Source organism: Pleurodeles waltl, chromosome 4_2 (assembly GCF_031143425.1).
Source record: "Pleurodeles waltl isolate 20211129_DDA chromosome 4_2, aPleWal1.hap1.20221129, whole genome shotgun sequence".
In the NCBI taxonomy this organism is placed as follows: domain Eukaryota; kingdom Metazoa; phylum Chordata; class Amphibia; order Caudata; family Salamandridae; genus Pleurodeles; species Pleurodeles waltl.
The window spans coordinates 868,612,584-868,633,015 of record NC_090443.1 but is presented as its reverse complement, the minus strand read 5'-3'; the positions used below and the strand labels follow the sequence as shown (position 1 = coordinate 868,633,015).

The following is a 20,432-nucleotide window of genomic DNA, read 5'->3' as shown; positions in this document are numbered from 1 at the left end:
AACCTTAATACAGCAATAATGGGGCACTTCGGATTGGGTTATGGACAGAGCTGTGTTCCGGCCTAGTGCTCGAATAACAGACAGGCAGCCGGTGAGGAATGAGAAACGGAGCGCCGAGTAATTCCTGATATTGGAATAATGGGGCGGCTGCTGGTTAGGGTTGAGGTGCACTAACAGTTGTATGTGGGCCACAGTACTGGAATAGTAACGGGCACATAAGGTCAGAAGTGAGCTAGGTTAATGGAGCAATGTGTGAAACCTAGTATTGGGGTGCAAGGCTTAGTGTTAGCCCGGAGGTGCCCTGGTGCAGCTGCGAGTGGGGCCCAGTATGGGAGTGGCATTGCCTCTGAATCGCAGAAGCGAGGAGTCCTGAATGGCGTGTGTGTGAGTCTTAGTACCGACAAGAAATGTGCACTGACTGTTAGAATTGATGGAGTCGGGCGGAGCTGTGGTGGTTCCCATCAACAGTGACGCTAGATGATAGACTTGCGGTGCACTGGCTGAGCTGTGTTTTGTTCTTTTGGGTCCAGTATTGGCTTGGCAGTGGGAATGAATATTAGAATTGAGCTGCTGTAATGGAACTGTATGTGAGGGGGCTCCCAGTATAGGAAAGGAAGTTACCTCGCCGGGGTAGAACTGAGGTGCGGTGATGAAGCTGCGCCCGAGGTCCCAGTACTGAAGCAGTAGAGTGTACTGACTGCAAGAACTGAGGCGCTATGGCAGACAGCGTGTGTGGGTCTCCTTTCACTGGCATGGCTGTGGGCTCAGGGTGTGTGAACTGCAGTGCTCTAATGGAGCTGCCTCTGAGGTCCCAGTACTGGAGCAGCATAGTGTACAGACTGCAAGAACTGAGGTGCTATGGCAGGCAGCATGTGTGGGGTTTCTGGCACGGCTGAGGGCTCGGAGTGTGTGAATTGCAGTGTAATGATGGAACTGTGCCAAAGGTCCCAGTACTGTAGAAGCAGAGGGTACTCAGTGCGAGAACAGAGGTGCTCTGGCGTGCAGCGTGTGTGGGGTTCCTCGCACTGGCACAGCTGAGAGCTTGGAGTGTATGAACTGAGGTGCATTGATGGAACTGCCAGTGGGATCCCAGTATGGACCAGAAGTGGGCACGGTCTTCAAGGACTGGGGAGCCCTGGTATAGCTGGCTGCCTAGGCTATAAACAATTAAGAAAACATCCTGATTTACTGCCTTGTTTACAGCTAAGCTCAGGGGAAGAATGCTCTGCAAATGAAAAGGGAAGCTTCCCTGGACAGGTGCAGGAAACAAACAAAAAACAAAAAAAACCAGGTCCCCTATAGAACGGATAATGTATTAGTATTTGTACAGCACAATCTGGCCGTGGCATTAAAGCGCTAGGCGGTAAGGAGTGAGAGTAAAAAAAAAAAAAAAAAAAAAAAAGACATAAAACGGGGAAGGAACCAACTGCCTAGAAAAATAGATAGTTAATTAGGAAAGAGCCAAGTCTTTAACTGCTTCCTGAAAGACATAAAGGTGTCGTCTTTCCTAATGGAAAGTGGGAGAGTGTTCCAGCGTTTGGCAGCTGCCACTGTAAAAGCGTTGTCGCCCCACTTCCCCTTACGGCTGCGGGAGACAGAAACGAGATGGCGACCAGATGATCTAAGCTGTTGACCTGGCACGTGCCATTGTGTAGAGGAACAGAGGGAATCGAAACCTTCGGAGTGAAGTGACTTGTGAGCAAGACAGAGGGCCTTGAACGTGATACGCTTCTCAACAGGTAACCAGTGCAACTACCTCAAGCTGCCGCTGGCCTAAACCGAGCGCGGGACGTCCAGTATCAAGCGGGCAGCGGTGTTCTAAATTAATTGCAATTTATAAAGAGACCCTTTGTTGATGTTCAACATCAGAGCATTACATAATAAACAAGATGACAGGAGTAATTATACAGTACTTGGTCCCTGCTCCCACACAAAAGAACAAGGGACAAAGATGCATGACTGACCACTAGCGAGCAAGGATTTTTCAATGACACAAACTAACAAATGAAAAAGATGGAAGTCACACAGAAGAAATATACTTAAAAGTACACAAGAGGTCATACGCTTACCCTCGACTTAAAAAGGTTTGCTAAATTACTTTGACATTTTTGGGACCATTTCTTTGAAGCATCACTTAGTAAAAGGTTTTTAATTTGATCCATGCCAGCATTTCCTAAAAATATTCTTAACGGAAACATCAGTGAAACCAGTCCCAACAACATTATGGGAAACATGAAAATAAACAAGCATTGGTGAAGCCAATAGATCCAGCTTTGATGGCCAGTCTTTTATAGTTGTGGGAGCTGCCGGGCCCTCACCATTGTAATAAACATTGGCAAAAAGCAAAAATATTTTGGGATCTGGAAAAAAAGCACACATTGTCTCAGTAGTTTCTGGCACTGAACAAAACTACTCTGTGAGCCGATACTCTCCTTGTGAAAGAGCAGACTGCATTCACTCACAGTGAAGCCAACTGATAGATGGATAGAAAGCAAAATAGAATTTTAATAAAAACAAAAGGTCTAGGTTATCGCCAGACCTAATTAGGGGTCTAGGTGTTAAAGAAAATCACAAACGTGCACCCATGGTATGTCTTTCCATTAATACAGATTTGCATATTTCATGAATGCACAAGAATTTACATAAGTAGACCAGGAAACCATACTCCTAGAAAATATCTGTGAATTTTATTTTAGCACGAGCAAAGATGCATTTGTAGATATGCTTGTGAGAAAATATGCTGAGTGTTGACAAGTTCACGTTCCCTCCAGCAGCTTTTTCCCAACCCTAGAAGATGTTTTACTTCTGCCTTTGTCAGGAATACATTTCTAACCTTTCCCAATATGGGAAAAGATTAGACAAATGCTGGTGAAACCCATAAAACATGAAAGTTAATAGGTTTGCACAGTCTCATAACTACATTCCCAACTTGTAACTTTTGCTCATCACTGCATCGAGCCCCAGTATGTAGATCTGCAGAAAGGTGGCAAAATAAGGAATTTGCTGGTATTCAAACCCTATCATAGTATTAACCCTGGCATAGTCAGACTAATCAGGCTATTATCAGATCTCATAATTTAATGAGATTGCTGTCATGTGTCATTGCTCTACAAGGCACCAAAGGGATAAGTATTTTTTTTTTTTTAAGCAGGACAAGTAGATTTATGAAGTGAGATGTCCTATGGACAAGCATTTTATTACATTCCACACCCGCTGCTTACTAGCCCTACTTAAAATAAATATTTGGTATGAGTAACCACTATATAAATTGATGCGCCGCCCCTTAGTGCCCTTAGGCCCTCCATGCGCCCCTAATAGCTAAATGGTTTCAGAATGGACAAATCCATTTACTTCTCTGTTTTTTATATGCAGGTCAGAAAAACAAAACTTGACATGGTTTCTTTGGCTGACAGGGAGCACATTGCACAGAGATCATTAAGGTCAGAGCTCCTGCCAGTATTCCATATGGATGTAAAGGCCCCTATCTCACGCATGCCAACGCGAAACTTGACATATAAAGTTTTTATCAATTGTTGTTGGGGGAGTATCTAAGAATACTTTGTATGAGGGAGTGTCTTTTAAAATAAGAAATTAATTTGCCAGTTTCCCTAAGGTGGAAGAATGACTGGCTTGAATACAAGCCCAGTAGCAGGCTTTTAACACTTTTAAAATGGGGCCCTGCTAAGTAGCGTAATGCTCAAAAATTCAAATCTAAAAACCCGCTCCAGTTTCTCATTTCCTGAGGCTAGAATGTTCCTAAATGATCTGAGGTCAAACTAACCATTAATTTGTTTTTTGAAACATTAATCTCCAGACCCATGGCCCCACAGAAGGAATTAAAGTTGTCCAGGAGCTGATGTAATCCCAGAGGGGTCTGAGAGATCACAAGGGCGTCATTGGCAAATAGATCCTCATCTAGTTTGGGTGCATCTATATTTCCTTTTTGGAGGGACCTCAATAACATCATTAGCAAATAAGGAAAAAAAAGTCAGCACACATCCTTGTCTCACCCCTCTGCCTACTGAGATCCGGTCTGTTAGTTGCCCCCGAGGACCCCATCACTTGGTGTAAAGAAATGGCTCCCTGTTGCAGTTACCCCCCACTTTTTGCCTGATACTGATGCTGACTTGACTGAGAAGTGTGCTGGGATCCTGCTAACCAGCTTGTGTGTGCTGGTGGGGAGAAAATGACTAAGTCGACATGGCACTCCCCTCAGGGTGCCATGCCAACCTCACACTGTCTATGGCATAGGTAAGTCACCCCTCTAACAGGCCTTACAGCTCTAAGGCAGGGTGCACTATACCATAGGTGAGGGCATAGGTGCATGAGCACTATGCCCCTACAGTGTCTAAGCAAAACCTTAGACATTGTAAGTGCAGGGTAGCCATAAGAGTATATGGTCTGGGAGTCTGTCAAAAACGAACTCCACAGTTCCATAATGGCTACACTGAATACTGGGAAGTTTAGTATCAAACTTCTCAGAATAATAAACCCACACTGATGCCAGTGTTGGATTTATTAAGAAATGCACACAAAGGGCATCTTAGAGATGCCCCCTGTATTTTACCCAATTGTTCAGTGCAGGACTGACTGGTCTGTGCCAGCCTGCTGCTCAGAGACGGGTTTCTGACCCCATGCGGTGAGAGCCTTTGTGCTCTCTGAGGACAGAAACAAAGCCTGCTCTGGGTGGAGGTGCTTCACACCTCCCCCTGCAGGAACTGTAACACCTAGCAGTGAGCTTCAAAGGCTCAAGCTTCGTGTTACAATGCCCCAGGGCACTCCAGCTAGTGGAGATGCCCGCCCCCTGGACACAGCCCCCACTTTTGGCGGCAAGTCCAGGAGAGATAATGAGAAAAACAAGGAGGAGTCACTGGCCAGTCAGGACAGCCCCTAAGGTGTCCTGAGCTGAGGTGACTGACTTTTAGAAATCCTCCATCATGTAGAAGGAGGATTCCCCCAATAGGAATAGGGATGTGCCCCCCCTCCCCTCAGGGAGGAGGCACAACGAGGGTGTACCCACCCTCAAGGACAGTAGCCATTGGCTACTGCCCTCCCAGACCTAAACACACCCCTAAATTCAGTATTTAGGGGCTCCCCAGAACCTAGGAAATCAGATTCCTGCAACTTACCGAAGAAGAAGACTGCTGAGCTGAAAACCCCTGCAGAAGAAGAAAGAAGACACCAACTGCTTTGGCCCCAGTCCTACCGGCCTGTCTCCTGGCTTCTAAAGAAACCTGCTCCAGCGACGCTTTCTCCAGGACCAGCGATCTCTGAATCCTCAGAGGACTGCCCTGCTTCCAAGAGACCAAGAAACTCCCGAGAACAGCGGCCCTGTTCAACAAAGACTGCAACTTTGTATCCAGAGCAGCAGATTTAAAGACCCCTGCAATCCCCGCAAGAAGCGTGAGACTTGCAACACTGCACCCGGCGACCCCGACTCGACTGGTGGAGAACCAACACCTCAGGGAGGACCCTACGGCAACTCCAAGACCGTGAGTAACCAAAGTTGTCCCCCCTGAGCCCCCACAGCAACAGCTGCAGAGGGAATCCCGAGGCTCCTCCTGACCGCGACTGCCTGACTCTAAAATCCCGACGGCTGGAAAAGACCCTGCACCCGCAGCCCCCAGCACCTGAAGGATCGGAACTTCAGTGCAGGAGTGACCCCCAGGAGGCCCTCTCCCTTGCCCAGGTGGTGGCTACCCCGAGGAGCCCCCCCCCTTGCCTGCCTGCACCGCTGAAGAGACCCCTTGGTCTCCCATTGATTTACATTGCGAACCCGACGCTTGTTTGCACACTGCACCCGGCCGCTCCAGTGCCGCTGAGGGTGTACTTTTTGTGTGAGCTTGTGTCCCCCCCGGTGCCCTACAAAACCCCCATGGTCTGCCCCCCGAAGACGCGGGTACTTACCTGCTGCCAGACTGGAACCGGGGCACCCCCTTCTCTCCATTGAAGCCTATGCGTTTTGGGCACCACTTTGAACTCTGCACCTGACCGGCCCTGAGCTGCTGGTGTGGTGACTTTGGGGTTGCTCTGAACCCCCAACGGTGGGCTACCTTGGACCCCAATCTTAACCCCGTAGGTGGTTTACTTACCTGCAAGAACTAACAATACTTTACCTCCCCCAGGAACTGTGAGAATTGCACTGTGTCCACTTTTAAAACAGCTTATTGTGTTTTATGAAAAAAGTATATATGCTACTGTGATTATTCAAAGTTCCTAAAGTACTTACCTGCAATACCTTTCAAATGAGATATTACATGTAGAATTTGAACCTGTGGTTCTTAAAATAAACTAAGAAAAGATATTTTTCTATAACAAAACCTATTGGCCTGGATTTGTCTCTGAGTGTGTGTTCCTCATTTATTGCCTGTGTGTATGTACAACAAATGCTTAACACTACTCCTTTGATAAGCCTACTGCTCGACCACACTACCACAAAATAGAGCATTAGTATTATCTCTTTTTGCCACTATCTTACCTCTAAGGGGAACCCTTGGACTCTGTGCATACTATTCCTTACTTTGAAATAGTGCATACAGAGCCAACTTCCTACAACAGGGCATAACTGTCCTGATGGGGTTTAACAAGATGTTTAAAATAGGTGATTCCTCACTATTGCTTCTACGTCAGCAATAGACATTAAACAAGTGCATACAAGCCCTCCTACGGGAAATAAGGTTTTAAAACCAAAATATCTGACGAGTCGACATGATGTCATAGAAGATGTCATGAGTAAGATAATATGTGTTGTACGTAGCAGTGCATGGCGGGGCATGACTTATGGACATCAAGGGCTGACCTGTGGCCTGGCCCTATATCATACCCTCTATAACCACCCAACCCAAAGCCACTCAAGAAGTGCTTCTTTGCTTGGTGGAGATGTGATCAAATTCCTGTGCATCAAGAATGTGTCACCAAAAATCGGCAGGAAAAATGCCCGGGGGGTACTTCTAGTAAGCTGTCCATCATCCTGAGAAAATAGCGGGAAGAAGCTGCCTACGTCTAACGTATATAAGGTGGAGCCAAAAGGGTGGGGCTTCTAGGCTATTTTACATACTTGTAGTTTTTAAAAGGGATAACATGATTTCTGGTTTCAGCAGCACATGACACAAAAGAACCCACTTGTCACAGTATCTGCATGAGATATTGCATTTGAAAAAAGCAGAGATGCAAATACATCAGATTACAGCTACCTCTTCAAGGGGGAAATAGGGGAGAAAAAATAATAATAATAATATTTTGCCTTGCCCATGCACAAGAAATTAGGATGATTAAGACGTTACAGAAGTGGATCTTCAACTTGGGCACAATGCTTTGTTTATATCTGTAAGTGTTTCCTGTTTTAGTTTATTTACTTTGAAATGAGCATTGTGCCAGAATTAATCCTGCCCTGCGTAGTTATCCAAGATAAGGCCACAGTTTATTTCTGTTTTTACACTTGTCGGGAAGCCGCCAGTGGTCCTAGCCAGCTCCCTGCCTCCTGCGGGAGCCAGCACTGCTCCCACACTCTGGGAGCTACAGCTCCATGAGTGCGGGAGCAATACTTTCATCTGTTTCCCTGCCCGCATGTCTGCAGTCAGGGAAACAGATGAAAACTCTGCTTCCGGCAGGCGGGAGCAATTTGACAGCTCTCACTTGCTGGAAGCAGAGTAAGTGTTTGCTTTTGCTTGGTGGAAGATGGCACAGCTACTGCCACCAAAATAGCTATCTCCAGAGGGTGGGCACCTCGCGAGACAGCAAGAGCCAGCCCTGGGGGTCGGTGGGCCCCAGGGCCATAAATGACTCCAGAAGGGGGGGCTGTCCCCCCTCCTTTTGCACACGCTGGGGAGGTGGTGGCCCCCGGGGCATTAGTAAGCCCTTGGTTGTCCCAGGTGCCGTATATGGCCGGGGGAGGTGTGGAAGACACACAGTCCCCCCTCCTTTAAAAAACAAAAAAAATAGTAATTGGCCCCGGGAAGGTGGTGGTCCTCAGGCCTTGGGGGGTCCACGCGGACCCCATCTTTAACGGTAAATTTAGCCCCAGGGAGGTGGTGGCTCCCTTGGCGGGGGAGGGGCATGTGCCCCCCTCCATTTCATATATTAAGCATGTCCCCGAAACCTGGAGGCTATATGAAGAACAAGTGTGTAATCTTTCTATTCTATGTTCCTCTTTTACTTTCGGGACTCAGCTGCCAGCACTTCCTGGTTTAGGTGTTGGCAGTCAATCAGACCTCGGCATGAGATTGGGAAGGGACGGACGGGGGACAGAGACAGACACACACACTTACTTGAATTTCTCCAAAGATACAGAACAGATTTACATCAAATCACAAAACATGCTTTAGGGACCAAAAGCTAGCTTTTTGCCAAATTTGGTGCAATATCGTCCAGCAGTTCGGACTGTAGTCATGTTCAAACTCCCTATGGGAAAATGAATGGAGAAAACGCATTTAACAACCCCGTCCTTTTTCTAGGACCGCGCTTGATGGATCAGCCCAAAACTTTCAAGACAGCAGTTGAACAGTCGCACTCATTTTTTGAAAATTTCATGAAGATTCGTCAAACGGCGCCAAAGTCATTGGCAAAAAAAAATGCTTTTTCTATGGAAATTAGGTCCTAACTATAACTACCTACTGGTGACCACCAGCAGGTTACACATACATACATTATTATAAAGTTACAGGGTTGTTATAGTTAGACTCACATTTTAAGCATACAAAATCATGGAAATTCACCTGTTTCAGTTAACTCAAGTAACTATAACTCGTGCCTAAGGTAACTATAACTTGAGCCCCCGCCGTGCAGTTTTTCATCAAACATGTTACTGCAAATATTACATTGATATTATCAGTGATATTATCAAAGTTATCATAAGTGCCGTAATTCTATGTCAGGAACGAAGGCTTCGGATTATGCTTCTCTTCCTTTACTGAATGAAAACACAGCAGCAAAAGAGTTAAACATTAAAACTACAACTCCCATAAACATTTGTAGTCCAGACTGCCCAATCCCAGGCAAGCCTCAGCTATAAGTGTCACCATAACAACAGAACTTCCTCTTTCTTTGCTGCTGCGCAGCCGAAGTTAAGTCCCGTTTTTCCTCTACGCTAATTTGTAAAGGTATTGTTATTTATTTGCGGTTATCGGCCTGTGGAGCGGGAGCCGGGCTGAACGGCGCCAGAATACGCAGCGGTTTTCATAACCACGCGCCTTTAATGTTCGACGCGCGGTCGGAGACGTGTTTGACGGCCTCCGATCGCGCGCCACATGTGACACTGAGTTTATGCCGGCCGCGCAGGGTTTTTTTTCGTTCGGATTCCCGCAGCACGGCTTCAGGGAAGGATTACCGGTCTCCTTGGAGACCGGGCTGGGGCTGACTTGTAGAAGAGAGCAGTCCACTCTCTGTTTCTAGCTTTTGCCTCCTCGCGCCGGCACGAGTCGGAACTGGAGTTTTTCCTTCAGTTCACAGCTCGTGCTGATCGCGAGTGGAGACTAAAAGCGCGATTTGCCCCCAGAACGCCCGACGGGGCGAATAAACGTTGCAGGCTTGGCCTAGGAGGTCAGCAGGTGCTCCCTCCACTGGATTAGGCCGAGTTAAGAGCTATTTTAGACTCTTCATATACACTGGTACTTACCTGCCGGGGTTTCCTCCCCCCTTGAACTCTGTCTGTCTCCTACCATGGCTTATTTTGCTGGGGAGGAAAAATACAATCCGGAGGAGGTTGAGGCTCCTGTACCTGAACAGATAGAGGAGAGATTGGTCCAGGCTCTTGGGCACCATGTTCAGGACTCTGTTAACCAGGCCTTAATTAAGGCCCTGGAACCTTTTACTGCTCCTTTGGTCCGATATGGACGGAGAGAATTGATGGGGCCTATTCCCACGGGATCAGGGGCCAGAGAGCCTTCCCCCAGAGAAGCTGGTTTGTCCGCTAAGGGTCCTTTGAATCCGCTGTCTTCAGCAGAGATTCTGGCCCAAATGGCATCGGCGGTGATCAATGATCACGAATATAATTCTGACCTTCAGCCTCCCTCTGAAAACTTCAGCACCTAGAGAATTTTCGCAATCCTCTGATTCCCACTCAGATTCAGATATCTCTGAGCCCAAAATAGGGGGCAAGCGCAAACGGAAAGCCAAACATTCTGCGGACGAAGTTACTCCTCATGGGAACTTGCTATTTGATCCAGAGAACATTGTTCATCCCAGATCCACGGACTGGGTGCCTTGTGCTGAGGTGGCCCATTACGTACAAGATAGGTTGCGCAAGGGCTTCAATAAAGATATTTGTAGCACTCTTCGATCGGAATGTTCCTGACCCTCTCTGCAGGGCAAAGTGGCTGATACTCCAGAGCTGGATCCCAGTGTGGCAACCTTCTTAAAAAAGTTTACTAAAGACCCCAAAAAAGGCCTTGACCGTGCCTGGAAGGGGTGTCAGGACAAGATGCTGGATCTGTCCAGCCCCATTACTAAAATTCTTGAGTTGGCAGTTCAGGCTAAAGAGACTAACACTATTCTTGACCCTCTAATTGTAATGTAATGGGCACAAAGGGCCATTTGCCTCCTTGGAAACGCGAACTGCGCCATGTCTACTGAGCGCAGGAAATCGTTCCTTATGCGAATCGATCCAAAATTGGCGGAACTTGCTCCCTCTGCGCCGGGCCCCTTGGCCAACGGTCTCCTTTTCGGGGAGAAATTTGTTAAAGATCTGGGCAAATATGTCTCGACGTTCACGGCCCTTGACAAGGCCCAATCTTCCATTAAACGGATGTTCACAGGGGGCCTTTTTCCCAGGGCCGGACGTTACAGAGGTCGAGTGTCAGGCCGTGGTTTCCAGCAGACCTCCCCCAGAGGTCAAGGATACTATCAATCTTCCGGATTCTACCCTTACAGAGGTAGAAGAGGCCGTGGCCGCGGCTTCAGAGGACGAGGAGCCGATCGCTCTCAAGACTCCAATAACTCAGGTGAGAATTATTCATTTTTCTGAAGTAATTCTTGGGGGAAGATTGGAGCGTCTCGCTCAAGCATGGGCCCGTATCTCTCAAGACTCTTGGGTTCTTCAGACAGTCAGGGGCTTCAGGTTAGACTTTTACTCCAGACCGGTCCAGGCTCAACCCCCTCCTCCTCTCCATTTTTCCCTAGCAGAAAACAGTTTTATAGACGCAGAAATTGGCAGCCTCCTCCTCAAAGAGGCGATTATTCCCTTGGTACCCCAGTTAAACGGTTTTGTCAGTACAATTTTTCTTGTTCCAAAGAAAGAAAAAGGTTTCCGCCTAGTGTTGAATCTGAGGGACTTCAATCAATGGATAATCTACAGTCATTTCAAGATGGAGGGTATCCACATGTTACGCGACCTCCTTCAAGTAAAAGATTGGTTAGTGCGTTTAGACCTAAAAGACACTTATCTATCAGTCCCAATTTATGCCCCGCATCGGCGCTTTCTTCAGTTCCAATGGAGGCACCAATGGTTCGAGTTCAAAGTCCTCCCCTTTGGCCTTTCATCCGCCCTGTGGTGCTTCACGAAACTTCTTCGCCCGGTGGCCCAGTTACTTCGAGAACGAGGCGTTCGCCTCATTATTTATCTCAACGATCTTTTGATCATGGCTCAGTCCAGGGAGCTAGTCCCGAGGCATCTCTCGTGGACAATTCAGATCCTTCAAGACCTAGGTTTCTTAATCAACAGCAAGAAGCCTGCGATATCTCCAACACAATGTATAGAATTCTTAGGTTTTCAAGTAGATTCAGTTCTAGCGCAGCTGCTGTTACCCCTGGCAAAGCAAACTGCTATCAAGAAAGAGTTACGGAAAGCCCTTGCCTCTCCGACTATATCCTTACTGATTTTAGCCCGGTTGGTGGGGCTTCTGGCCTCCTCCATCCAGGCAATTTTTCCAGGCCCATTACATTACAGAGCCCTTCAACGCCTCAAGATTTTGCATTTGTGCAGGGGACTGTCCTATTTGGACCAGATTCCGCTTTCGGAGGAAGCCAGGACGGAGATCGTTTGGTGGCTGACTCATGGAAGCGTGGAATGGCAGAGCCATTTTCGCCTCCTTGCCGGAGATGGTCATAGAGTCGGATGCCAGCCGTTGGGGCTGGGGGGGGCTCGTTGTGGATCAGTTGAGATGGGAGGACGGTGGTCCTCGGAGGAGTTGAGACTTCATATCAATTGTCTGGAGCTCCTAGCGGGGTCCTTTGCCATCCGGTCGCTGTCCCCCAACAAAGCCAGTTGTTGCATTCTTTTGAGAATGGACAATATCTCAGCGGTGAGATACATCAATCGGCTGGGGGGAACCAGATCTCATCTGCTGGCGGAGATAGCCAGAGAGTTTTGGCACTTTTGTCTTCGGAATCAGATTCATGTGATAGCAGAGTACCTTTCGGGACGCTCCAATGTGGTAGCAGACTGGAATTCACACCTCAAGGACAGCAGCGATTGGATGCTGCACAGAACAATTTTTCAGAACCTCTCAAAGAGATGGGGTCCCTGTGTGACGGATTTGTTCGCATCCCGGCTCAATGCTCAACTGACAAACTTTTACAGTTGGAGACCGGATCCGTTGGCAATGGGAACGGACGCTTTTCTTCAAGATTGGTCGCAACATCTTCTCTATGCTTTTCCCCCCTTTTCAATGATTCAGCGAGTCCTTGCTCAAGTAAAGAGACAATTGTCCGACATCATTTTAGTGACACCTCTTTGGAAAGCTCAGGCTTGGTTTCTGGTAGCGATGTCACTAACGTGTGCATCTCCAGTGTTTCTGCCTCTTCTTCTGGACCCCTTGGGGGCCCCTCACCCGCTGGTGATCCAGAATCAACTGAGTCTCATGGCGTGGAGACTTTCAGGAGATGCTGGCAAGTGCCGGGAGTTTTAGGGGAAGCTTTGTTCTTTTTGTCCCAATCTTGGGCTCCTTCCACCCACAAGCGATACGAGGCATCCTGGAAGAGATGGATGGGTTGGTGCAGTGAACGGAGTATTGATCCCTTGGGGGCCCAAATTCCCATGATTGCTAATTTTCGCTCTGAGCTGGCCTCGCAGGGTCTCGCTTACAGGACAGTTAATAGCTTTAGATCTGCTATTTCGGCGGGTCATCCCCATGTGGATGGTAGGCCTGTGGGCGAGCATCCTTTGATTTCTAAGATTCTTCGGGGTATTTGGATGGTTAACCCCCCTTAGGCTCGATATTCGGTTTTGTGGGATGTTAATACTGTTCTTAATTTTCTTAAGATTTGGCCGTGTAACGACGACTTGTTGCGTAAACAATTGTCGGCTAAATTAACGGTTCTGTTATGCCTTATCTCGTGCAGGCGGGTTTCGGATGTTAAAGCCCTGGATTTGACAGGTAGAGTATTCACTCCTACGGGAGTGTCTATCTCAATTTCGAAACGTACAAAAAATGCATCCAAGTGTATATCTTACCCTGCCTTTCCGCATAATCAGAAGTTGTGTGTAGTACAGTTTGAAGACGTATGAGAGTTGTACGAGAGATTCTCGCAGGGATTCAGGAGGCCAACTGTTGGTTTTGTTGCAAAAAGCCTTACGGACCTGTCTCTGCTGCCACTTTGGCCAGGTGGGTTAAGTGGTTGTTGGGAGAAGCAGGCATTGATACTTCTTTGTTTGGGGCTCACTCCATTCGGGGAGATATGGCTTCCAAATCATTTGGAGCAGGTTCCAGACTGGAAGACATTATGGCAGCGGAGGACTGGTCTTCGGACAATACGTCTAAAGTCTTTTATCATAAACCTATTGTTGACATAGCTTCTACAGTGGTAAATCAGCTTTAAACTAGCATAATCCGAAGCCTCCGTTCCTGACATAGAATAAAAAAAATTCTAGCTATCGCGTCAAGAATTTTCAGTTCTATTAAGGACACGGAGGCGAGGATTATCCCACCCATAAGAGATTACAGGTTTGTAATGATAATTAAAATGATTGCGTTCAATTGCGTATTGTAACAATAATATATGTTTAATGTATTCCCCCCCCTTGAGACTTTTGGATTTCCAAAAACACTACTGGTTTGTTCTTTTTCTTTAGGGGCAATTGCTAAAGGCGAATGAGTGCCTTTCATCCTGGAGGTCGGAGTGCTATTACCTGGAGGTTTTCGTTTTTCATCTTCATGGTCTGTTGCGAGTTTTAGGATCGGAAGTTGGTTCGTCTTCGCAAAGAAAGAGGAAGTTCTGTTGTTATGGTGACACTTATAGCTGAGGCTTGCCTGGAATTGGGCAGTCTGGACTACAAATGTTTATGGGAGTTGTAGTTTTAATGTTTAACTCTTTGGCTGCTGTGTTTTCATTCAGTAAAGGAAGAGAAGCATAATCCTCGCCTCCATGTCCTTAATCGAATTGAAAATTCTTGACGCGAAAGCTAGATTTTTTTTAATTTGTGGGGTAGTTTGCAGTGCATGGTGAGGGCGTGAGTTATAGTTACCTTAGGGCACGGGTTATAGTTACAGGAGATGACTAACTATAACAGGTGAATTTCTATGGTTTTCTAACGACAACGTCCCCGTAACCTTTGTTTTTTTCCAGTGAATGTCCATGTTTTTTTAATTAGATTTTTTTAATATGTAGTAATTTTCATTACTAAATGTTAATCCACCACCGCAGTGCAGGGCCTTTGGCCGTGCACGGCCGCAGTTGGCCACAGGGCCTGGTTGGCAACCCCCTATAAGCACCCAACCTTGCACGTCCTTTGCCCATGCACAGCAGGGGTCGCCCACAAAGCCTGGCCTGCAGCCAGCCCCTGAGGCAAAATCCCCCCACCAACTACCCAACCTTACTCTGTACACAGCCCCTTGGTCATGCGTGGCAGGAGTTGGCTGCAGCCTTTCTCTCTGGGTGTGAGAACAGTTGTAAGAGGGTATATCTGGGGGCGAGTGACTTTGAGAGTCTGTCTGGGTGTGAGAGTGTGTGCATCAGTGTCTTAATGGGTGCGTCAGTGTCTGCGCAAGCCTGCGAGTGGGTGCATGAGGGTGTCAGAGGGTCTGTTAGTGGGTGTGTGAAAGTGAGTGGGTCTGTGAGCAGGTGCACAAGTGTCTGACTGGGTCTGTGAGTGGGTGCACGAGGGTCTGAGTGGATCTCTGAGAGGGAGAAAGATTGAAAGAGAAAGTGAGAGGGAAAGAGTATTTTAGGCTTTGCCGGATGATCTACTTAGAATGAAATATTTCTAGACAGATTGAAAAGAAAAATTTATTTGTAATTTAAGAGTGAGATCACCTTTCAGTATGAGCCTTACACATTTCAAGTCTAAAGAAATTAAAGGAAGAAAATGATCATGGGCACGCCTGGAGTAAAACCCTCAACTTCCACTGTGAGGGTCTGAGACCTTGACTATTCAGCCATATGATTTTTATTTTTTATTTTTTTATTTGTGCCCTTTACGGGCTATCTGGGACCGCGAAGGGAGCCTCGCGACTTCCCCCGCAATCCCAGCCGGCTCCCACCTCCTGCGCGATTCGGCATTGCTCCAACAAGCAAGAAGCTGTTTTTAATAGCAGCTTCCTGCTTGCTGGAGCAATGTTTTCATCTGTCTTCCCTGCACGCATATCTGCAGAGACTCCCCCCCCCCCCCCATGTTCAAAATTATAAATGTCCCCAGAGCCTGGCCCACCCGGGGCTCTTAAAAAAAAACAGTGCAAAATTGTGACAATTTTTTTTTTTTTTAATGCTTTTTTTTTTTGCTCTGGCGGTGTTTCCCTGGGGCCTCACCACCAGAGTTAAGGGGTCAGGGTGTCCCTACCCTGGCCACTTTTCTATTGTGTTTTTTTTCTGGGACTCAGCTGAAGCAGAGTCCCAAAATGACTGCCAACACTTCCTAGTTTGAAGTGTTGACAGCCAGGCATTTCCCTGCACAAGCTCGTCATTAATTGCAAACTCGACACAGCCAGAGATTTCTAAATGTATTTTCCCTATAATACCTCCAAAACTACTGAACGGATTTATACCAAATAAGGGAAAGCACAATCTGCATACCAAAAGCTAGCTTTGTGACAAACTTGGTGTAATTCCGTCCAGCGGTTTCAGCTGTAGTCGTGTTGAAAGGTCCAATGGGAATTAACATAGGAAACACAACTTTTTTGACACCCCCACCCCACTTTTCTCTGCCTCCGCTTGACGGACCACCCTGAAACTTTCCGTGTGCAACCAGAATCACTGGGGCACTCTTCGGGAAATTTTTGTGAAGATTCATCGAGCAGTGCCCAAGATATAGGCAAGTGAAAAAACGCTTTTTCTATGGAAGCATGGTCCTAAGTATATCTACCTAGTTGCGACAGCCACTAGATATATATATTATATCTTCCCAGTGGTCCGTTTTCCTTGGTTCTGTGGCGCTCTTGTGTTGAGTGGTGCATTCTCCTCTCGTGGCAGGACCATGCAACTAAATATCAAATTCTGTGTGCTGATGCCAGCAGAAATTGAGACGCACTCCCATGAAAGATTTCAATGCATTTATTTCAAATCATTCAGTGGTTTAAGAAAAGTAATGAGTTTCGGCCCACCTGGGACCTTGCTAACAGGACAAGACATACGAGTCCTTCGACGATTTTATACAAAGGTTAAAAAAATATATATAACTAGAAAATTATTTTTTCAACCACACAATACACTTGGGCCTCCCATTTGACTCAGTAACACAAACTCAATGAGTGTATCTGTCATCAAGGCCTATCTCTTTGTCCTCTGAGACAGGGGCCTGATCTCTACTTACTCTAGGAAGAAACGCCAGGGCCTCTTGGGTTGGTACAGCCTAAGGAATGTTTCAGTATGTGGGGGCCAGGGACTGTAGATTCTGTATCACACGTTTAATCAGTTATTTGAAGGATTTCTGATTGATTTAATCTTCAGGGTATGATCCTCTCCCGATTTTCAACAGTACTATTCTATCCCAATTAGAGCCACTGCTGTCTTAGGAGAAGTGTGACGCTCCACCTCCTATGCATCTTGTTACTGAGGTGGAACCTTTGCAGAGAAATTGTTAACAAGTGTAAAAAAGCGGCAACATTTGGTCCTCTACTGCTGCTTAATTCCATTGGCCTGAATACGGACCTTCAGCTAGGATGTGTAATAAGACGCTCAATGTATATTACACTACTCATTTGCATCTGCCTGCTTATTTTTCAATATCAAAATTCTTATTGACCTTTGGTTCTTGAATAACTAATTGGGCATGCACTCTGCGACATATAGGCCCTCATTCCAAGTTTGGCGGGCGGCGGTTGCCGCCCGCCAAGCAGGAACCGCCAATTGGCCACTCCGCGGTCAAAAGACCGCGGGGCCATTCTGACTTTCCCGCCGGGCCAGCGGGCGCCCGCCAAGGGAGCGCCCGCCGGCCCAGCGGGAAAGGGCCTGCAACACAGAAGCCGGCTCCGAATGGAGCCGGCGGTGTTGCAGGTGTGCGACGGGTGCAGTTGCACCCGTCGCACTTTTCTGAAAAGCATACTGGGGCCCTGTTAGGGGGCCCCAGGACACCCGTTCCCGCCATCCTGTTTCTGGCGGTGAAAACCGCCAGAAACAGGCTGGCGGGAAGGGGGTCGGAATAGCGCCGCCATGGAGGATTCGCCCAGCCGGGGCTAATCTGGCGGGAAACCGCCGGACCCGGTTTTCCGACCGCGGCTGACCGCCAGGGTCGGAATGAGGGCCATAGTATCTACATACTTATGTTTAATACAACTTAACCCTAAAACTTTTGTTTTAAAATGACTGCTTTTATGCATAGCTGCTTCATTGTTAGGCATTCTGTTGCTGACTGTGAGATTGTTTGCGCCATGTAACACTTCAACAATAAAATAGGTCAGATACACTTAAAGCACAGCTATTCCCTACTTCCCCCCCTCCCCAATGTTCATCTCCCTATTAGAGTGGAGAAGTGTGGCACAATGGTTAGAGAGGCAGACCCTGATGCAGAGATCTGGCCCGGGACCAGGGTTCAATTCCCACCTCGGTGGGTCTTGGGCTCAATTCCCTTGGACCAGATAATTCTCGCCTCGGTGCCTAATCCCACTCTGTAACTCTGGGCAATAGCTTGCTTAATCTCCACATGGCCCTGGCAGCGCTTGGATACCTGGCTTCACCCTGGGGCTGTCCAGGAATGGGCGCCTCACAGGAAAAAGCCAGGAGGGGTTCCACAGCGGTATGCGTACAGCGCCTTGAGACCCTAACAGGTGAGTAGAGTGCTATACACGTGCAAAGTTTTACAGTAGGCACACTGACAGTCAACCTGAGAAACACAGATAATCCTGAGTCCTGTCCATTTTCAGCCCATCTAGGCCGTGTGAGAATGACCACTTTCTTCCAGATCGCTAAGGACACGGTTTCTGGTTCTAGATGCTGAAGTCTTGTTTTGCTTCCACTGAACCAATTAGACTAACATAACTTAAATCAATGATTTGTGGCTGGATAAATTCAGGTCTAGATACAGTGCCCTTCATAACCTGCAATGCAGTGGTCAGCCTACGCACACACCACTTAAAGAGGGTGAAATCAAACATTTGTGGCAGACGATCCAAGTAAATTCAATGTAGATCAAACTTTTTTCCGTCGTTGAGAATTTTGAAAGCGGATAAGCACAAGCTGGGGGATACACATAAAGACACTCACATGAGCTCAGTAAAATGTTTCCAAGCGAGTGACTTTCAGTTGCGCTCTTCTGAATGATGGAACACACTAATCTCACAAGGCCATGCTCAAAATTATTAATTGTGCTAGCTGTTTTGTCGCCGTCGGCACAATGTTTGCCGACTATGTCAAATTAGGTTGGTTGGTACCTTAATGTCTCACCGGGGGTTGGGGGTGGGTTTTGTGTTACGGAGGTCGACACACCTTGTTAAGGTTTGGGGAATCATGACGCACCTTGGGAGTAGATTAGGCAGGGTAGTTTACAGCTCACCTGTGGAGAAGTATGCAATGGATAGGTTAGCTGGCAAGTACTGTGGCAGGAGAGGGAATCACCCAACACGGAGTCGAAGTCATCCGAGGAAGAGGACGAGTCTGCCCTAATCGTCAAACAATAGCCTAGGAAGAGCGCTAGAGGGATACGTACAGCAGCCATCTTATCCGCCTCTGTGTTTGTTGTTACTGTGCTGTTGAGGCTATACACTTCCGCGTAGACATAGAAGACGGCAGTGGCGCTGGAAGAGGCTGCCAAGTATTTTGGCAACGAGGCGCCCATCTTTAAGTGTACATTTTGTGGCTCAGGGAAAAATGTTACACACCAAACCTAGGAATAATTTTAATTAAAACAGTAGCAACTCAATACACTTTTATGTTTAAGACATTTTACGGAGCGATTGTGTTGCAAAGTTAAGCTCGTCGTTAATGTGAGACGTTTTCAAGAAACTTTTTGTGTATGGTCAGAGAATTGGAATAGTACATACTCATATTTAGGGTTTAACATTGTTGATCAACTATATCCACGACTCCTATCCAAGGATTAAGAAATGGAAACTAGTGTTTGCTGAATGGATCGCCTGGAGAGTTTACGCTGGGGCAACTGTGTTTTTGATTGGCTTCTTGGGTCGGCGATGGCTGGCCGTGCTGTTTCATTGAGCCAAGCGTGCGTGAGGGAGGCTCAGCTTCTGCTCTGACACTGGTACCAGAAAACTTAAGGGAAGCCTCGATTTTATTTTTTTAGGGCGATGGATAAATACGTAGTCCGAAAACCGACGAGTGACCCTAGCCAAGAAAAGCGTGAACCAACGGGCAAGGTGTACAGACAAGCAACTATAGAATCCCTAAAGGTATGAAGCTAATATTGAAGAAGAAATACGTAGAAAATTACTATCCGGCGTTAACGGGCATACTTTTACGCAGCTGCCGGGTGGCCCTATGTCATTTGTGATATCCCAAACCATAAGTATTTGTTTATTTCTAAATAACTGTGCAAGCTGGAATCGTTCGGTAAATATGTTAAAAATATAACGGTAAAACTACAAGTCTCGGGAAGCAGCGTGATGTTGGTTTTAGGGTCACAGTTGGCTAAATTTGGAACTTTCACCAAAATATTCCAGGGCTAGAGTAAAGACACTACAATGGTTCTTAACTTTTTGACTTATGTGGCACCCTCTAAATGACCATTGGAAACCATGGACCCTCGCCTAATTAAGTTCTATGATTTGAACATCAAAACAATAAACAAAAATAGCGAAACATGAAGGCGTCAAGCAAATACACACATTAAGAAACATCTTATTTAATTCACAAACCAAAAATACGCCATGAGTTTTGGAGAAAATGAGTGTAGTAACGTGTCTCCCCTTGAAACGATGACGATCCAAAGACAATTTCAGGAACACCAAGTGTTTGGGTGACCAGACATCCCGGAGTTGCCCGGTCAGACCCGGTTTTTGAAGGAGTGTTCCGACACTTTATTCTAAATCCCAAAAAATGGCCCGGTTTTGAAGGGAGGGTCTGGTTAACCTGCACACTAATCACGGTTTTGTGGAGGCTTGCATTTCAACCATCCA

The 20,432-nt window shown here is 46.9% G+C and overlaps 2 protein-coding genes across 2 annotated transcripts in view; one reads left to right on the top strand and one right to left on the bottom strand.

The window, feature by feature from the left end:
• TMEM59 (transmembrane protein 59) overlaps window positions 1-19,061 on the bottom strand; it is a 131,818-nt gene extending 112,757 nt beyond the window's left edge. The window contains exon 1 of the mRNA XM_069232638.1: window positions 18,857-19,061. Within this exon, the coding sequence (XP_069088739.1) occupies window positions 18,857-19,018 (162 nt within the window). The 5' untranslated portion in view covers window positions 19,019-19,061. The remainder of the gene's footprint in view (window positions 1-18,856) is intronic.
• Window positions 19,062-19,482: 421 nt separating this feature from the next.
• The window catches only part of TCEANC2 (transcription elongation factor A N-terminal and central domain containing 2), a 62,762-nt gene continuing 61,812 nt past the window's right edge, over window positions 19,483-20,432 (top strand). Inside the window, exon 1 of the mRNA XM_069232637.1 lies at window positions 19,483-19,706. Coding sequence (XP_069088738.1) covers window positions 19,605-19,706 — 102 coding nt within the window. The 5' untranslated portion in view covers window positions 19,483-19,604. The remainder of the gene's footprint in view (window positions 19,707-20,432) is intronic.